We start from the raw sequence: 19,136 nt of genomic DNA on the forward strand, positions 1-19,136 counted from the left end.
AACATTTTCCAGCCACTCTGCAAATATAAATAGTGCAAACATCAGAGCACTGGACAAAGGAGAGTAAATGTATTGCATGTGAAAAATAAAGCAGTTCCATTAAACTGTGTTCATCAGTTTAGCTCACCTTAATTAACAGGCAGCACATTCCCAATGGAAGAATCGACTTTCCCCGCCAAGATCCAGAAAGGTAACCTTTATTTGCACCTTCTCTCTAAATGGAATTCATTTAACAAATATTTACTGGGCATGTGCCCTCCCTCTTCTGGACACAAACTGCATCCTCAACTACAAACTCCCTGGCTGTTAGAGCCAGGGGCTGAGGTCTTGGCTGGTCACTACGTACTGCTCTTTACCTGTGTTAAGTGAGGAGAGCAGACTGCTGCTAAGTCGCTTCAGTCGTGTCCGACTCTGTGCGACCCCATGGACTGCAGCCTACCAGGCTCCTCCATCTGTGGGATTTTCCAGGCAAGAGTACTGGAGTGGGGTGCCATTGCCTTCTCCACTAGATGGGGTCTAAAAGTTCTTCCAGATATAATTCTACAGACTCAAGTTGGCAAAAGCACCCTGAGCTCCAGGGACATCCTAAGGAAATCATAATGTCTTTACCTCGAAAATGAGGACTGGGGAGGTGGTAGTTTTTCAGAGAGGAAATGTCACTTGGGTCCTTCCTGCACTGGGAGCTGCACTGAGAGATCATGGTCCAGCCTGGAGTTGTAATTCACGAAACAGCGAAACTCGTTTCCCAGGGTGCGAGTGTGTTCTGGAATAAACTTGCACATCTTCACTCCAAGCAGCTTTGCTGCCGCCGCCTCCATGACAGCACCTGAGGAGAACCACCAGACAAGCCTCAGCGCCACGCTGGCCGGGGCGAGGAGCTGCCAGTTCCACTCAGCTATATAGGGAAGGTCACTGCTTTCTATCCTTTTACTTCCTCCAACATTTTTGCCAAGTTCCTACTATTTTTCCCTTTATCAAGAATTTTTCTGCCTCTACAAAGCTGAGATACTTAGAAATTGTAAAAATTACTTATATTCTACAAAGTAACAAAAGATAATTTTACTAAAAACTTTTTCCAACTTGGACTCAGCAGCCCCTTTCTCAGTAACATCTAATTGTGCAAACTCATACGGATACATTTGTACCAGCTTCTGGCTGATGACTGCACGTCTCCCTCCAGCCCATCCTCAGTGCCCGCTGCACTAGGGGGAGCGAGGGGCTGCAGGCCTGAAAGTAGGGGGACCTACAGCTCATGTTTTCATTTTGAAACGCCAGGATAATCCCCCTCCCTCACCAGTGAGAACATCTTCTGTTCTGGTAAACCGAATCTAACATCTCGCTCTGTGACCTCTGACATCCACTTTAACCCCAGAGGTTGCAAATTTCTTTATCAGCTAGAGAGGCTGAGCCAGACATGTTACTAGTACTGACACTGCTGAGTACAGATAGCACTCCCGGTGCCCTCACCTCGCGCCAAACCCCACTTCCTGGGCGTCGTGCCACAGAATTCTCAACAGGCCCCAAGAGGCAGCAGCACCTCAGCCCCAGGGTGCAGGGAGGTAAGTGGAATGAGGTCACAGGGTGTGTGGTCGGCCAGCACCCACCTGTGCACAGCAGGATCTTTCCCCGGGTCAGGAGCTTGATGGTTTCCGACATTTTCCTAAGACATTCCTCCGAGAGATAGGGGGGATCTGCCACGACGATGTCAAAGCTGTGTGTGGCGATCCTCTCAGGTAAGTCCACAGGGTTCTTGTAGTCATAGTAGACAAAGTCCTCTCCGTATACGGCAAACCTGCGGTCGTACTCGAAGATGCAGACCGAGACATCGTCTCTGTGCCGCTCTCTCAGCTTCTGGTAGACACTGGGGGCACTCACACACGCTATTCTGGAACAGAGAGACCTAGCTCATGAATGAGCTTTGTGATAGCGTTATAGCAGCAAATAACCACTTCACTGAAAAAGTATATAGCCCACGTCAGATTTTCTTAACGCTACAAACTAAAGTAATAACAGCAGTGAATTTTGGGAGGAATCTGGTGTTTACAGATCTACAACTCATAATTTTTGAGTATGAAATGTACGTTTCATGGTAAAAATGTGAAACATTAGGTACAAGAGTTACGCAGCCCATGACCTGAATTTACCTGTTACTTTCCTGTTGGTCTCTTTTAACATTTATTTCAAATACTTTTAAGCCTCAAACTAAATATTTTCAAGTTATTTGGTAATATTCATATATTTAATATATAAAGAAAAAGAAAGCCTTAGGACTTCCAGATAAAGATGCAGAGGGAACACATTCATTTAGATTTGCTTCTTCAAAGCAATTAATCATGAGAAGGAAACCTCCAACAGCAAGACAACGAGGGAAAACAAAGGAAACATGCTCAGGAAGCTGACAGGCAAGGGTGTGGTCTGGGTGGCTTCTGACTCTGCAGGCCCAAGGGAGCCAAGTCCCAAACTGGCAGCCAGGAAAGCTGAGAGGGAGCCTCGCCAACACCAAAGCACCCGCAACTCAGGAAGCTGAAAACCAGGTAGCTCAAGAAGTAGGGGTGAAGGGGCGGCAGGGGGACTGTTTTTGGAAGGTCTATCGAAGAGGAAATGACCCAGGATTCTCATCTCTGCGCCAAGCCTCCACACTGTGGGAGAAAACGGGAAGGATGTTGTCCGGATGGGGGTAGGGGCACAGCTAGTGGTGAAGGGCCGTGTAGAATGGCAAGGATCACATTAAACCCACCAGATATTGGGACCCCTGACTTACGTGCCTCCTGGAATGAGGTCAACAAGATGCGTGACTCCCAGGAAGGAAGGTGGCTCTTTCTGGGGCTCTTACCAGCCCACAAGAAAAAGCCTGGATTTACTGACCGGGCATTCCTGGGAAAACAGCTGATTCACACCAGCTAACTGCAGACACCAAGCAGAGAAAGCCTGCCCATGTATCAGAGCTTCCAGCCTTAGCATGCCCATCTCAACTAGGAGCACACAGCAGAGGGTTAGCAGACAACTCAGGAGAGTCAGCGCGTACTAAAGCCAAAATATTAATAAAACATGAGAGGCATGCTGGAGTTCGAGACTGTGAAGAGAAGAAGTCCTGTAATGTGATGTCCTCAGAAGAATGAACAAGATACCTTGATAAATATCCAGAGACCTAAGAAATTACAGGTGATAAAGTACAGGACAGCAGAAAGATAAAGTTGAGGAATTTTCCCAGAAGGTCAGGTAAGAAAGACAAAACATGTGAAAAGGACAGAAAGAAAAATGAATCAGGTAAAGAAGAATAGAAGAAAAAAAAAGGACAATTTTCCCAAACTGGAGGACCAGAGTTATGAGAACAGAAAGGCTTCCACCCTTTTCGACAAATGAAAGCACCATACCAGGACACACAACACGGCATCAGGAGAAAACCCTAAGCCGGCAGGGGGCAGGGGTGCGAAAAACAGGTTTCTCATAAGAAATCAGAATGGCATTGTACTTCTCAATAACTAACACATCAAGAGAATGGGTAGAATAAAAATATTTTCAGACAGGTTTTTAAAATTTCCCTCTAGTGAAAAGTGTTGAAGGATGTACCCAACCAGGATAAAGCTGTGAACTAAGGACTGGGATACTGGATACAGGAAGGTCAGAACAAGAAAGATAAGAGGACACTCGGTAGATGGTGGAGGGAAATACCAAGACCAGAGCCAGACGTAAACCAGCCCAGACAGAAGAGGTGGCAAAGCCGGGGGGGTGGGGGGAGTATTTTTTTCAAGGAGTTGAAATATGTGTGAGTTCGTTGGTTAAGAGATTTACACCACTGGGGAGAATTTGAGGGTTAGTGATATGGATGTATAAACCCTATTTAACCAAGATAGGATACAACTAACACCAATTCTACACAATCACTTCCAGGAAACAAACATAGTAACACTTCCCAGGTCATTTTATGAAGCTACTAATATGAAACCCAAACCAAGGGAATAAAACAGGAAATTTCAAACTAATTATCACTCATGAAAGTTGCTGAGTCGTAGCCGACTCTTCGTGACCCCATGGACTTCTCCATGGGGATTCCAGGCCAGAGTACTGGAGTGGGCAGACATTCCCTTCTCCAGGGGATCTTCCCAACTGAGGGATCAAACCCAGGTCTCCCCCACTGCAGGCGGATTCTTACCAGCTGAGCCACCAGGGAAGTATGTAGAAGCAAAAGCCTCAAAAAATATTACCAATGAGTCCAACCAAAAAAATGGATATAACTACTGGGAGCACAGACAGGAAGCAAACCTGTGTGCAATGGAGGATGAAGAAGCTAAATCCTTAGTCTCTTAAGGTGAGATGTCTGTAAGTGACAAATGAACAAGTGCCAATATAAACAGGTTTAGAATTGTAGAAGAGCTGAAAGGCAAGGGGGGGACAAGGGGAAAATTAACAATGGATTACTTTGTTCAACAAGTCTTTCAAGACCATTTGACTTCATATGCACACAAAGTTCTGACAGAAATAAATACCAAACTAACAAAACCTATAATTCTTAAAATTTCAGAAAGATCAAACATTAAGATTTTTTTCTTTTAAAGCAATTCTAGGGGAATAAAGGAGAAGGCAATGGCAACCCACTCCAGCACTCTTGCATGGCAAATCCCATGGACGGAGGAGCCTGGTAGGCTGCAGTCCATGGGGTCGCTAGGAGTCGGGACACAGCTGAAGTGACTTAGCAGCAGCAGCAGCAGGGGAATAAAAGTAATAGAAAAATGTTAAGGAACAGATTAAGACGACTTACACGGAACAGGGTTTTGAGTGTGCCCCTAGCTGCGACAGGAAAGCATTCTTTATTCCTTGTGGTCTTCAAATCATCAACCACAGGTTTTGCAGATTACAGGTGAACCTTCTTACGAACCATCTCTCATCCAGGAAGGACATTTAAAGTATTACTTTAGATTAAAAGGCAAAAGAGAAGCCAACCCAACATCTCACCTGCCGCCCTCCCCGGCAGCTGCCACGGCGTCCTCAGCAAGGCGCATGGCCGTCTCCGGGCTGTACCAGAACTGGCTCAGCTGCTGTGACAGGAACGAGTGAATTATATTAGACCTGGCACACACTTGTCCTTTTAATTCATATCTATTTACCAATATGAATTCTATCAACAGCCAGTGTCACTGCTGGGCCATGCAGTATAATCTGCGCTTCCTTTTGGTATGGCACCTCCTATTCTTCTGGAGTTAATCAACAAACCACTGTTGCATTTGCTTGGGTTCTCCGAAACTATCCCTAATTCTCCCAACATCATCCTGTAGCTCCTGAAAAGTGGTGCATGGGAAGTCAATGTTGTGAGACTTACCATGTCTTATACATTTAACATCTTATCCTCACATTTCACTGGTAACTCAGCTGGGCATAGAATCCTAGACTGAATGAAATTTTCACTCTAAATATTGAAGGCAGTGCTTCACTTTTTTTCTAGTTTCTAATAATGCTATTGAAAAGTGCAATGTCACCTCCTGAGACACTGGAGGTGACATGCTTTTCTCCAGAAGGTTCTAAGATCTTCTTTGTCACCTACATCTAAAAGTTTCACTCATGCCTCCTGGACTTATCCTCTAGTTTTATAATGTATTCTTTCAAACTTCCTGGGAGATTTCTTCATTTTTGTGAACAAAACAAGTGCCAAAAATATACAAATAGTTAATTCAGGTAGTGAAATTATGACTTGTTTTTTTATTCATGTTTTTACCTATTTTCTACACCAACCATAGATTACTTTCAGAATCAGAAAGTACATAGTATTTAAGCAAGCAAAAGGAAAAGAGAAAAAGACTACCTTAAGGTGGACTCGGGTTTCTAATATTTACTATTCAAAGCATCAAGCTAAAGACGAAAATATGATGAAAGAAAACTAGAGGTATCTGAGTAGGTGGAACATTCAGAGTAAATATAAAGAAACATTTCTGTCCCAGTTTCAAACAGATGATGAATTTTATATAATTTTATATAAAATATAAACTTTATATAACTTAGATCTACACTTGACACAAAATGTCAAAGACTGCACACACACACCTCCCAGCTGCAAAGTGATGAAGAGAGGCAGATCGATGATTAAGGTAGTCAAAGAAATTTCAAGCCTCATCTATTTCTCAACTATGCTTCAAAAAAGGTAGATTTCTACGTTACAGTTTAGGTTAGCTTTCCTCAACTCACTTTTAAAAATGCCTATTTTTATTTGGCCCATAAAAATACAATTAAAATACATACTGTGCACCAGGAACTATTAATATCTTCTTTAAAACCCCTTTCATCAATTTTTCACTACATGTTTAACACCAGTTGCCCCATTACTGCAATGATCCCTTCCCATAAGGAATGCTGTGCTCCAGTAAAAACTGACAGAATGAATTTGTCTACAAGAAGTACAATCTGTTGGACATGATGATACGCTCTTCCCCTATCTGAAACGTCCCCTCCTCTGACCGCCAAGCAGCCCGGGTCAGAATGAGGAAAATCTGCACTCCCAGTGTCTTAGCTACTGAACAGGCTATCAGCTTCCTAGTGACAAGCGAGACAAACCGGGCTGTTAGGTGGGGTAAAGACCAACAGTGGACTAGGTAGAGAACACACTCCACACTGCCAACACGTCCTGATGGATGCGGAGCATGGTCACTTACCCAGTTCTCTTCTATTATCCCGATGTTGTACTTGTCGTCACCACGGAGGTCAGAGTGGTGCTGCTGCTGCTCAGCATAAAACTCCTGCAGAGCTGCAAGGGCGTATGAAGAAAGCTGGGGGGGCCCCTCGTCTTCGGAGTCACTCATCTCACACCTGCGGGGAATGAGTCAAGTGATGTTAGTGTGTTTTTCCTTTCCATCAAACAATTAAAAAAATTAACTCACAGCAATGATCCAAACTGGAAGTGAGTTGTATCAGGAAAACAGGTATTTAAAATTTCTGAGACCAGGAACCTCCCTGGTGGTTCAGTGGCCAAGACCTCACACCCCCAGTGCAGGGCCCGGGTTCTATCCCTGGTCAGGGAACGAGATGCCACGTGCCATAAACAAAGGCCGGGTGCAGCCAAGCACACGCATACATATGTCTGCAGAGATTTTCCACTAACTAAAGCTGAACAAATAAATGCATGCTTACTCTCTCTGTGTACACAGTTTTCACAATAAGACTTTTCACATTTTTATGACTCCTTGCAGAATGAAATCTGTAAAGATGTTTTGCTTTCTTCTGGTACCTCAGTGGTCACATGCAGATAATTCACAGTAGACTCTGAATCAGAGCTTTTTATGTGTGAATGTCATTGTTGAGGTGACCTAAGGCTCCTAGGTGTTACGATGGGATAAGTGAAGGATTGGTAAAGGAGGGGTAGAGGAAGAGATAGGAAAATTAAAAGGGATGAGAGAGGATGCAAATTACCATCACAATGAGATACAACCATATACCTACCAGACTGACTACAATGGAAAAGACAGGTAACACTGAATGTTTTGGGGGGTGTAGAATAATAGAAACGGCCTACTTTGCTGCTGAAATGTAAACTGATGAAAACATTTTGGATAACAATATTACCTTACCTCTGCTTCAAACTCAGAAATTCTGCATCATATAACTATATGAAACTCCTTTGATTCACATAAATAGACATGGAGAATACGTTCAAAGTGGAAATGTGTACTGGCAACAACTAAAACTGTTGAAATGTCCACTCACTGGACATTACATAATATAACAGACTGCTGTGTATTCCTACAGTAGGGTACTATATCACATGGAAAACATTTCCTTTTCTCCTCTGCTGGCTTGCCACCTGTAACTGTTATGTAAGTAGTTACTTGAAGGATTACAGGTTTACAGGGTATCTATCATGGCACGCGATCAAATAACATTACACCACTTCTGTGTTATACAAAAACCTTACGATTTGTATATAACTTCCATTTCTCTCCTCCAAGCCTTTGTGTTACTATTGTCCAACGTCTTATTTTTATATTTGATATAAACACACCACATGCAAATTTGGCCTTGGAGTAATGAAGCAGGGCAAAGGCTAACAGAGTTTTGTGAAGAGAATGCACTGGTCATAGCAAACACCCTCTTCCAACAACACAAGAGAAGACTCTACATATGGACATCACCAGATGGTCAATACTGAAATCAGATTGATTATATGCAACCAAAGATGGAGAAGCTCTATACAGTCAGCAAAAACAAGACCGGGAGCTGACTGTGGCTCAGATCATGAACTCCTTATTGCCAAATTCAGACTTAAATTGAAGAAAGTAGGGAAAACCACTAGATATTCAGGTATGACCTAAATCAAATCCCTTACAATTATACAGTGGAAGTGACAAGTAGATTCAGGATCTGATAGAGTGCCTGAAGAACTATGGATGAAGGTTTGTGACATTGTACCGGAGGCAGGGATCAAGATCATCCCACGGAAAAGAAATGTAAAAAGGCAAAATGGTTGTCTGAGGAGGCCTTACAAACAGCTGAGAAAAGACAAGCGAAAGACAAAGGACAAAAGGAAAGATATATCCATTTGAATGCAGAGTTCCAAAGAATAGCAAGGAGAGATAAGAAAGCCTTCCTCAGCGATCAATGCAAAGAAATAGAGGAAAACAACAGAATGGGAAAGACTAGAGATCTCTTCAAGAAAATTAGAGATCCCAAGGAAGTTTTCATGCAAAGACGGGCACAATAAAGGACAGACATGGTATGGACCTAAAAGCAGCAGAACATATTAAGAAGAGGTAGCAAGAATACACAGAACTGTACAAAAAAGATCTTCAAGACCCAGATAATCATGATGGTGTGATCACTCACCTAGAGCCAGACATCGTGGAATGTGAAGTCAAGTGGGCCTTAGGAAGCATCACTACGAACAAAACTAGTGGAGGTGATGGAATTCCAGCTGAGCTATTTGAAATCCTAAAAGATGATGCTGTGAAAGTGCGGCACTCAGTATGCCAGCACATTTGGAACTCAGCAGTGGCCACAGGACTGGAAAAGGTCAGTTTTCATTCCAATCCCAAAGAAAGGCAATGCCAAAGAATGCTCAAACTACCGCACAATTGCACTCATCTCACACGCTAGTAAAGTAATGCTCAAAATTCTCCAAGCCAGGCTTCAACAGTACGTGAACTGTGAACTTGCAGATGTTCAAGCTGGATTTAGAAAAGGCAGAGGAACCAGAGATCAAATTGCCAACATCCGTTGGATCATGGAAAAAGCAAGAGAGTTCCAGAAAAACATCTACTTCTGCTTTATTGACTATGCCAAAGCCTTTGACTATGTGGACCACAAAAAACTGTGGAAAATTCTGAAAGAGATTGGAATAGCAGACCACCTGACTTTCCTCTTGAGAAATCTGTATGCAGGTCAGGAAGCAATAGTTAGAACTGGACATGGAACAACAAAGTGTTTCCAAATCAGTTCAAGGCTGTCTATTGTCACCCTGCTTATTTAACTTATGTGCAGAGTACATCATGAGAAACGCTGGGCTGAAAGAAGCACAAGCTGGAATCAAGATTGCTGGGAGAAATATCAATAACCTCAGATATGCAGATGACATCACACTTAGGGGAGAAAGCGAAGAACTAAAGAGCCTCTTAATGAAAGTGAAAGAGAGTCAAAAAGTTGGCTTAAAACTCAACATTGAGAAAACTAAGGTCATGGCATCTGGTCCTGTCAGTTCATGGCAAATAGATGGGGAAACAGTGATAGACTTTATTTTTTTGGGCTCCAAAATCACTGCAGATGGTGACTGCAGCCATGAAATTAAAAGACACTTGTTCCTTGGAAGAAAAGTTATGACCAACCTAGACAGCATATCAAAAGCAGAGATGTTACTTTGCCAACAAAGGTCCGTCTAGTCAAGGCTATGGTTGTTCCAATAGTCATGTCATGCGTGGATGTGAGAGTTGGACTATAAAGAAAGCTGAGCACCAAAGAATTGATGCTTTTGAATTGCTGTGTTGGAGAAGACTCTTGAGAGTCCCTTCGATAGCAAGGAGATCCAACCAGTCCATCCTAAAGGAGATCAGTCCTGAATATTCAAGGACTGATGCTGAAGCTGAAACTCCACTACTTTGGCCACCTGATACGAAGAACTGACTCATTGGAAAAGACCCTGATGCTGGGAAAGATTGAAGGCGGGAGGAGAAGGGGACAACAGAGGATGAGATGGCTGGATGGCATCACCGACTCTATGGACATGAGTTTGAGTAAACTCCGGGAGTTGGTGATGGACAGGGAGGCCTGGCATGCTGCAGTCCATGGGGTCGCAAAGAGTCAGACACGACTGAGTGACTGAACTTAACTGAAATACAGCACACTGTTAAAAAATCTTTTAAAAAAACCTACATTGTAACCACTTAACTTGCACTTCATTTTGTATTGATTAATACTGCCATCACCTGTCATTCTCCTTGTGCTTGAATGAACGTTTCTTGTAACACAGTTCTCTGGAGCTCCTCCTCTGTACTCACTCTGCCCTGCTTGCTTCCCATGAGGCTTCCCCAGAATCTATCAGTATTTCCTCAACTCAGAGCGGTCCCTGGGTTCCCTTCCCTGCGTAGCAGCCTGAAAAGTCTTTCGGGCAGTAAGACGAAGTAACCATCAGGTTCAGTCTGTTCATTTCCCTTTTTCAGGGACCACTGACCTTTGTGGCCTAGTGCCCGTTATCTTCAAAGACATTTTTCCCCACGTATTTTACCTGTTTTTTTTTTCAGTTCTATCAGATGGGAGGGGAAATTTAGTCTTGTTACTCCTAGTGGAAGTTCATGACAGTATTAAAAAAAAAAAAAACCTACAGCCATATATACTAACAAGAATCAATCTTAAGAATATGTTAAATCACAAAGTTACAGAATACATATAGTATCAATAATTCTATTTAAGTGAAGTTCAGAAACATGGGGATAAAAGCAAGTTACTGAAAAACCAAAGATTAAAGATAGTGGTTACCACTGGGAGTGAGGAATACATAATTTTAAAAATGTTTACTATATTATCTGCAGAGACCCATGGACTTGATTCTGTAACCAAAAAGTGTCTGAAATGGCTTCTAAACAGTTTGAGCCTTCCCCAAGTAATAATCTTTTTCAAAGAACTTAGAATAAATCTCATGAAAGGACTCATCTATTTTTCTACCCACATTTTCCACACTGTACAATGATTTCCATTAAGGTATGAATTCAATGTAGGAAAATATAAGATTTTTTTAAAACAGAAAAAAATGTATCCAAGTACATGTATAGTTTATAGTAGAAGTCAGTAGTGCTCTGTGAAATGTTTTAGCAAAAAATATACATGTGTGTATAGGGTCGTGCATCACGACACAACTTCCTGCTGCAGGCTGTAGTCTTAAATGTTTGCAGTGTTTCACAGTAAACGATCTATAATTTTTGCACAGACTCATCTCAAGATGGAGAGGTTCTAATACTTTATACAAACAGCTCTTATCTGAAGCAGATACTTGGTATTTTTTATACTGATTGTGAAAAAGCATTTCTGCTATTATTTATTTAGACATTCAGAAAAACAATATAATACTGGATTCAGAGCAAGAACTGGAGCTGAACTACCTAAGTGTAAATCATGGTTTAGCCACTTATTAACTACATAGCTTTAAGCAAGTATTTAACTCTTCTATGCCTTAAATTTTCTCATCTATGAAATGGAGATAATGTTAAAACTTATTTAATAGAGTTGTTCTGAATTAGATGAGTTATTATCTACAAACCACCTAATCGTCCTTGGCACACAACAGGAACAAAAATATTACCTTCAGTACTGTTCAAATTGCAGGATCTCACTGACAGTACGGAATCTGTGGTGACCACTAGTTTAATACCTTCATGTGACTACTTGGCAGCAGAGGGACCACAAGAAATCAATAATTAAAGGAACACTACGACAGGAAATGTGTGACAATGTGGAACACTGTGACAGGAAATGACGAGCATGGTGAACGCTGTGTGCAGGGAGCACGACTGGCTCTGGCTTACTTGTCACTTGTCACCTTCACAGACGTAAGATGGACTGATGCTGAATGCTCTGGCCACTGGATGTGAAGAGCTGACTCATCGGAAAAGACCCTGATGTTGCAAAAGATTGAGGGACGACAGAGGATGAGATGGTTGGATGGCATCACTGAGTCAATGGACAGGAGTTTGAGCAAACTCTGGGAGACAGTGAGGGACAGGGAAGGCTGGCACGCTGCAGTCCACGGGGTCACAAAGAGCTGGACACAAATGAACAAGCTATCACTGTATCACTTTTAGACAAAATGCAGATTAACAGATCTATCATCTCAGAGCACAAAATAAAGTGGTCAGAGAGATGAGACTGTTCAGAAGGTAGACATCATCAAGGTGGGATCTAAAGGTGGGAAGGAATGGTTAGAGTGTGTACAAAGTTATTAGAAGGATCTGGGAAGACTATCTCCATACTGAGATAATTGTACTGGCACAATCTATCTGATGGAACTACTTTGGATCACTAGTCTATTCAAAGGCTTTCAACTCCCAGGAGAAGACTTAAAATGTTAATTTCAGTCAGTTTGGGCCCTTAACTCAGCAGTGGCTTCCTATACCTACTCATTTTTGCCTCAGGAAGGTTTTATGCTCAGGGGTTAACTTATACAGCTAAGTGAGGACAATGACATAGTGAGGTCAATGCCACTGAAAGTTTGCTGTTGCCAGTTCTAGAAATCCAAGTCACTGCACAGCGGGAAGCACCACATAAGACTGGTCACATGCAGAAACAAGGAGGCAGAGAGAAAATGGGGACAGTGTTTTTACTGCTCAGACAGTGGGCGGAAGGGGAAAACATCCTACGAGGGTAGAGAGGACTTTCACGTGCACCTGAGAGCTAAGCTATGGGGAAGACGCAAGCCCCTCCGGCCCTGAGAGGAACAGACGCCAGGCAGACAGCCGTGCTGGAGTCTCAGAATGCAACTCCAACAGCTCCAGGAGCAGCGTGTATGTAACCAGTGGGGGCAAAGTGGGCAATAAAGACCCCTTTCTTCAAATACTGGGCATCTGGATTTTGATTGCTGATGGTACTTCTGATCACGGAGGCAGAGGCAGGCAGCCATTGCTGCAGCACTCCCCCCCCCACCCCCAGCAGAGGCAACTCTGCGGGGATTTAAAGGGCTGCCACCACCCCGTCCCTTTCATGGGCCACGCATTTAAGGACCAGACCATTATAAACAGCAACCGCATACATGGAGGGATTTAGAAGATGCATGTACATGTCTGGGAAAAGGTGTGGGCTTAGAAAGACCTCAAGCTTCCTCAGGCTGATATTTAGCACAAAAACAGACTACAATAATAGCAATGACAACAACAGAATGACAGAAAAAGCAAATCTTGGAGAAGGGGGAAAATCTGATTTCCAGCACTTTGAACAAAATCATACTGTGAACAAAGTATGAACAAAATCATACTTTATGAACGAAGTATGAACAAAAGCACTTTGAACAAAGCATACAAAGAGACAGCAAAGCATGGCCCGTTGAAAAGAAAAAAGCCATGTCTGAAAAAGGCCACATAGCACTCCTGCTAGATGAAGACCCCAACTGTCCTAAATATGCTAAAAGACCTAAAAAGTATGGACAAAGTTAAGAAAACAATGCATGAACATAATGCAAATATCAACAGAGGCTACACCTTCAAGTGAACCATGCTCACTGTCCCAGAAGAAAAGATAAAGGGAGAGATTATTAGCTTTTGTGCAGGGCTGAGAAAGTCTGAGAACACTGCAAACTGAGCTGCAAGGTACAAAGAGGCTTCATTCTGGTCTTGTATTTCAGGATTCAGAATCACGAAAAAAAAATTTAATGCTTTCAAAACAAGTTTTTTTATAAATGATGAATATAAAATCTATCAGGTGTTTTTGCAAAAGTAAATCCCTGACTTGTTTCCCCTCCCCACAAGATACAGAGTAAGAATTTGGACAGAGTTCTACATGAAACCTAAATATGAAATTCTCATTTATCAGTTGATCCTTAAGGGCTCCAACACTTAATATTTTTAGTAAAGGTCCATTAAAATTAAGGAATTAACAAACCACTGGGCAGTTGCTTTCAACTGTCATTTATGATGCTCACTGAAAATGCTGAAGGAAAAGAACAGTCAATGTGGGACTGCATGTTACAGATATTCAAAGGGCATGGATCTACAAAATCATGAATGATTTAGAGAACACTGCTGGAGAAGTAAAGCTGACTTCAAAAAGCAATCCAAGGAAATCTACGTACATCGTAGCCTCTGGCATCTGGTCAAAAGTGATTCTTCTTTATAGAGACATCATTTTGTCCAATCTGTTAACCAGATCAAATCAACCTTAACACATGTCTCATCTGACACGGACTATTCCAGTCAGTTTCACATGAGGCAGACGGGTTGTTTACTGACACTGTGGTGAAACTGTCATGACATGGGACTCATGCATCAAACATGCCACGAGACTGGCTCATCAGCTTTCTGGGAAGCAACCGAATTGCTTCCAGGTCACCCTTCTTGTCATCACAGACTCCATACACATCTATAAACAGACAGAGTCTGTGGATGGGATCAGCTTTGCAAGGGTACCAAGCATCCCAGGGTGGCTTCTGTTTGTAAAGTACAGGGAGGAGATATTGACCATACTTTAGAATTTGTAAAATAGAAAGGACAGCCCTTAAAACAAGCAAGATCTCTTTCTTGTGTTCTCACATAGCTTAACAGAAAACATTTGTTCACCATGAAAGAGAAGTGATTAAAAAATGTAACCAAAGAATCTTGAAAACTTGCTCTGCATAGTAGTGTCTGTTTCTTCTAAGGCAAGTGGAGAAGAAGATCACTGCCTGCATCTGACGATCACATCCCCGTGCCCCAGGTGCCCTGATGCAGCAGTGCGACGAGAAATCACACAGATGGCCTCGGGACACAGGTTCCTGCCTGCTCCAGGACGGGGCTAGGACATTTCCAGAGGGGGTCCAGTGAACAGTATGTCCAAAGAACTGCTGAAAGGACCAACACCCTTGTAACAGATAAGCAGTCTTAACATAGCATCAGACAGCTAGTGGGTATTTTAATGTCACTAACTAGGCACCCCTGAGCGACTGCAGACCACCAAGGGCCACCCAGAAGCAGAGTGTGTTTGGAGTTAAAGCAGTCTCTGTGCGTCACAGGGACAGGGGTCGCCAGAGACACTGATGCTAACGTACAGACTCCACGAGATCACAAACAGCAGGGAAGCCAGGCCCTCCAAGACCAAACACGTGAGCTCAGCTAACAGAACAACGACTTAAAGTATACTGTACTTATAAACTCTAAAGTTTTATAATTCACCTTAAAAACAAGAAAGATGAGGGCAGGGAAGCTGAAGAGTTATAGAACCCACAACTCAAATCAGAAGCAAATGATTTTAATCAATGATTCAGAAATGCACAATCATATAACCAACTTGTTATAAGACAGGGTTGTTTAGTAGGAAAAAAACAAGGAAATGTTTTCTTCCACAAAGTTTTCAAAATCACATCTTCTTGTATCACTCATGACCTTCTGACTCTCCCTACTGACTTAAATGGTATTTCTTCACACAAATACTTTTCATGAACAGGTTATTTCCTTACTAAGTTACTTCTTGCTTCAGCTCTTTTACTTCAAAATAAAGAAAAGTATAATTTACTTATTGGTCTCTACCGATATTCCTTAATTAAAAACTTTTCTTAAAATACAAAGTTGACAGCCTTAACTTTTGGCACGTGTAAATGTGTGCATACTTGATAAAAGAGAAGACTGCAAGCCTTTCCAGCATCACCCATACAATAACAGCTCTAGATGCTACACACCAGGCATTCACCTGCTTTAAAGCTACACATGGGAACAGGAGTTCTTTAAGAAGCTGCTACAGTCTGGGAGGGAAATAGAATGCCCACTGACTGGGCACCAGACCCTGGCAAGGGCTGCCCAAAGGACCCACATTTGTGCTAGAAGCTGCTGAGAAATGGAGCAGAACTGCTAAGGGGGTGGACTTAGTGCTCTGATGAGGGGCACTGTTCACAATCATTAGTAACAGGAGAGCGAAGCCGCAGGGCTGAACCATGGAATGCAGATACCCTCATCATGGAATATGACACCTGGGGCAGGTTTATGTTCAGAACGACATGCACGCGATGACAGGGCACCTGATGCTTACACATCCCACGAACACTGCCTTTCAAAGTCAAGTCTCTGGGGACTCACGGGCTTGCCATTCCATGAGCACCACTTCTACAGCTCCCTGCAGCGCTGGATCAAGAGGTGATGAGATCACCTCCATCTCAGTCACAAGCTGGTTTACTCCCCAAAAGGTGTCCTTCTAACTTCACATTTTTGCCAAGATCAGCTCTAATGAATCAAATGCACCATTACTGAAAGGATTCTGTCTTGTTCAGTTAGTCAAATATATGTTAATCCTTCCTAAGTGGAAGGCCCAGCTTCTACTGTGGGGAGAAGTGCGGACGTGATGAAAGTACATGTATCCAAGTGCCTTCTGAGAGGTCGCCCAAATGCTTACTAGCTTCCAGTGACACCCACAAGACACATCTTTTCTTTTCCTTCAGGATCTCTCTAAAGGTTACTACTCTAGACAGGGAATCCTAAAAATGTCTGAGCAAGGTGATTATTCTAACAAACATACTGCCATTCTCCCATCTCCTCTCATTGTCAGAGTAAAAGGAAGCTTAGAGGTCTCAGGAATCTTGGAGAGAAAGCCTTGACTATCTTTTCTTTGTCCTCTTCTTAGAAAATGAAAATTACCAAAAATTATGACTGTAAGTAATATGGAGGAGAAAAGTACAGTAGGTCCAGGAGAAAGCTCTGACTCTGCCAGCTTTGGGTCAAGCTGAATATAGTATGACGACAGTTCAATTTTCTTTGAACAGCTTTATGCATCTTAGGTAAACTTACTATGCTCCAGTGAGGAAAATACCTATCAAAAAAACTACCCCCTTTTGGGACTTCCCCAGTGGTCCAGTGGCTAAGACTCCCCTGCTCCCAATGCAGGGGGCCCAGGTCCGATCCTTGGCTGGGGAACTAGATCCCACGTGTTGTAGTTAAGAGATCCCATGCTGCAGCTAAATATGACACAAGATCCCAAACACAGCAACCGAGCCCTGACACAGCCAAACATGAACACACACAGACTGCGCTCAAGGCTAAAATGATTCTTAAAAATTGTATTGAAAATTAAAAAACTTTATCCCTTTCTGTAGGTTTGGAAATAATGTTTGTAGATAATGTAATTTCTTCAACTCACTCAAGCTACTCTGACCAAAGACCCCAAAAATATGAAACCTTTCACCCCCAGAAAACTGGATCATACACTCCAAGGCAGCACGTGTATAAACGTGAAATTGTCACGCTGAGTAGCTGCCTGTGCATTTTCAGAGCCTCAGTGGAAGATGTGAGGTATTTCCAGGGTGCCCACCTGTCTCCGAGAGACCACACCAGTTCACCTGAGGTGATGAGGGGCCACCAACATTTGCTCAGAATGGTGTTCCTTCACAACGTTTACAATCTCCTGGGAGCATCCCTACCTAACGACCTAGTGTGCATTCATTCAAGGTCAAGGTAAAGCAAAGGCGGGTGGCTTTCTCTTTCCCTTTTTAGAAAGCTCTGTCAAGGGCTGCTGCTGCTAAGTCACTACAGTCGTGTCCGACTCTGTGTGACCCCATAGAAGGCAGCCCACCAGGCTCCGCCGTCCCTGGGATTCTCCAGGCAAGAACACTGGAGTGGCTTGCCATTTCCTTCTCCAATGCATGAAAGTGAAAAGCGAAAGTGAAGTCGTTCAAGTCGTGTCCGACCCTCAGCGACCCCATGGACTGCAGCCTACCAGGCTTCTCCATCCATGGGATTTTCCAGGCAGGAGTACTGGAGTGGGGTGCCACTGCCTTCTCCGCTGTCAAGAGCAGAAAGTCTAAATTATCTCCCAGGCCTGCCATCACGTTCACGAGCCAGAGAAGGAGCCACAGATTACTCGCGGGAGTGGGGGAAGCCACCACACACGCCTTGGCAGATGCCAACAGCAAGTGCTCAGATAAAAAAGAAGCAACACCACTTTAGCAAATATTAAAATCCAACGTCTCCTGTGAGAGACTGCAGGTACAGTCGGTTCCTGATTCCAGCTGCACCACGACACTGCCTGGAACAGCTGAAGGCAAGGAAAAGTGCGCGAGTCCACATACTTTGCTGTGTACACATATGAATGCGTACGGATGTTTCCACAGCTGCATTTGTGGATTGACAACGGCTTTCAATTTGCAACCTGAAATCTGTTAGCTAATTACTTAGAAATAAAAAAACATGAAAACAAAAAAGTTGGCTTTAACTTCAAAGCAAATAATTCCGAAGAGCAGATTAAGAAAACTACTTTCATAGCTGAAAAAGAAAAAAAAAAATTGTTTTGTGGAGGGTGGCTCTCTAAATTGTCCATATTTCCAGCATCCAGGCCTCTACCGGGACGCGGGCGGCCGGGGCCGGCGAGGGGCGGCAGGTTGCCCCGTGCCCCTCCACAGAACGACGCCGCCTGCGACCCAGGTGTCCACACACACACCGTCCACAGCCACGGGCTGCCACCACAACCGCCCCGCCTCCCGGAACACGCCCAGGCGGCCCCCCGCCGGACACCGGCCCCGCCCCCCCACCCCCACCCCGCCCCCCCACCCCCCACCCCGCCTTGGAGACGGCCGTTACTCCACACACTGAGACCCCGGCTGAAGCGCGGCTCCACGTGCCCGGCCCGGCCCCGCGGCCGACCTGAGCACACCCGAGACGGCAGCGCCTCCCAACCCCTTCCGCCCGGCCCCGAGGACCAGAGCCGCTACCCTGACTGTGTCGGGAGACGCGGACGAGCGGAGTCGGCGCGGGCTCCTCACTCCACTCGCCGCTCGAGTCCACGCGTGCTCCGTAGCCCGCGGGGCCTTGTCGGGCAGCCAGCTGCGTCTGCGCGTGCGCACTGCGGCCCGCCAGGCCGGAAGCGTGCGCGGGGGCGCGTCCGCGCAAGCACAGTAGTCCCGCGGGGCAGGGTAGGAGGGGCCGGGGTCGTGGGCGGGGCTGCGGGCTGGCACGGTCCGCGCACGCGCAGACGAGCGCTCCCGGGAGGCCCTTGGGCACCGCGCCACG

At 44.2% G+C, this 19,136-nt stretch overlaps 1 protein-coding gene across 2 annotated transcripts; it reads right to left on the reverse strand.

Moving 5' to 3' along the window:
- Window positions 1–181: 181 nt before the first annotated feature.
- Window positions 182–18,976, reverse strand: EEF1AKMT1 (EEF1A lysine methyltransferase 1). Of its 2 annotated transcripts, none has more exons than XM_006073234.3 (5): window positions 18,839–18,976; window positions 6,642–6,795; window positions 4,954–5,036; window positions 1,605–1,885; window positions 182–826 (listed from the first exon to the last, which is right to left on the reverse strand). In XM_006073234.3, the coding sequence occupies exons 2-5, from the start codon at window positions 6,786–6,788 to the stop codon at window positions 657–659; spliced, it is 681 nt and encodes a 226-aa protein (XP_006073296.1). In that variant the 5' UTR covers window positions 6,789–6,795; window positions 18,839–18,976; the 3' UTR covers window positions 182–656. The 2 variants fall into 2 exon arrangements, with proteins under 2 accessions (XP_006073296.1, XP_025118594.1); XM_025262809.2 differs by lacking the exon at window positions 18,839–18,976 and adding an exon at window positions 11,991–12,015 and having other exon boundaries at window positions 4,954–5,033.
- Window positions 18,977–19,136: the final 160 nt, after the last annotated feature.

The sequence above is a fragment of the Bubalus bubalis genome, chromosome 13 (genome assembly GCF_019923935.1).
Source record: "Bubalus bubalis isolate 160015118507 breed Murrah chromosome 13, NDDB_SH_1, whole genome shotgun sequence".
Taxonomy (NCBI): Eukaryota; Metazoa; Chordata; class Mammalia; order Artiodactyla; family Bovidae; genus Bubalus; species Bubalus bubalis.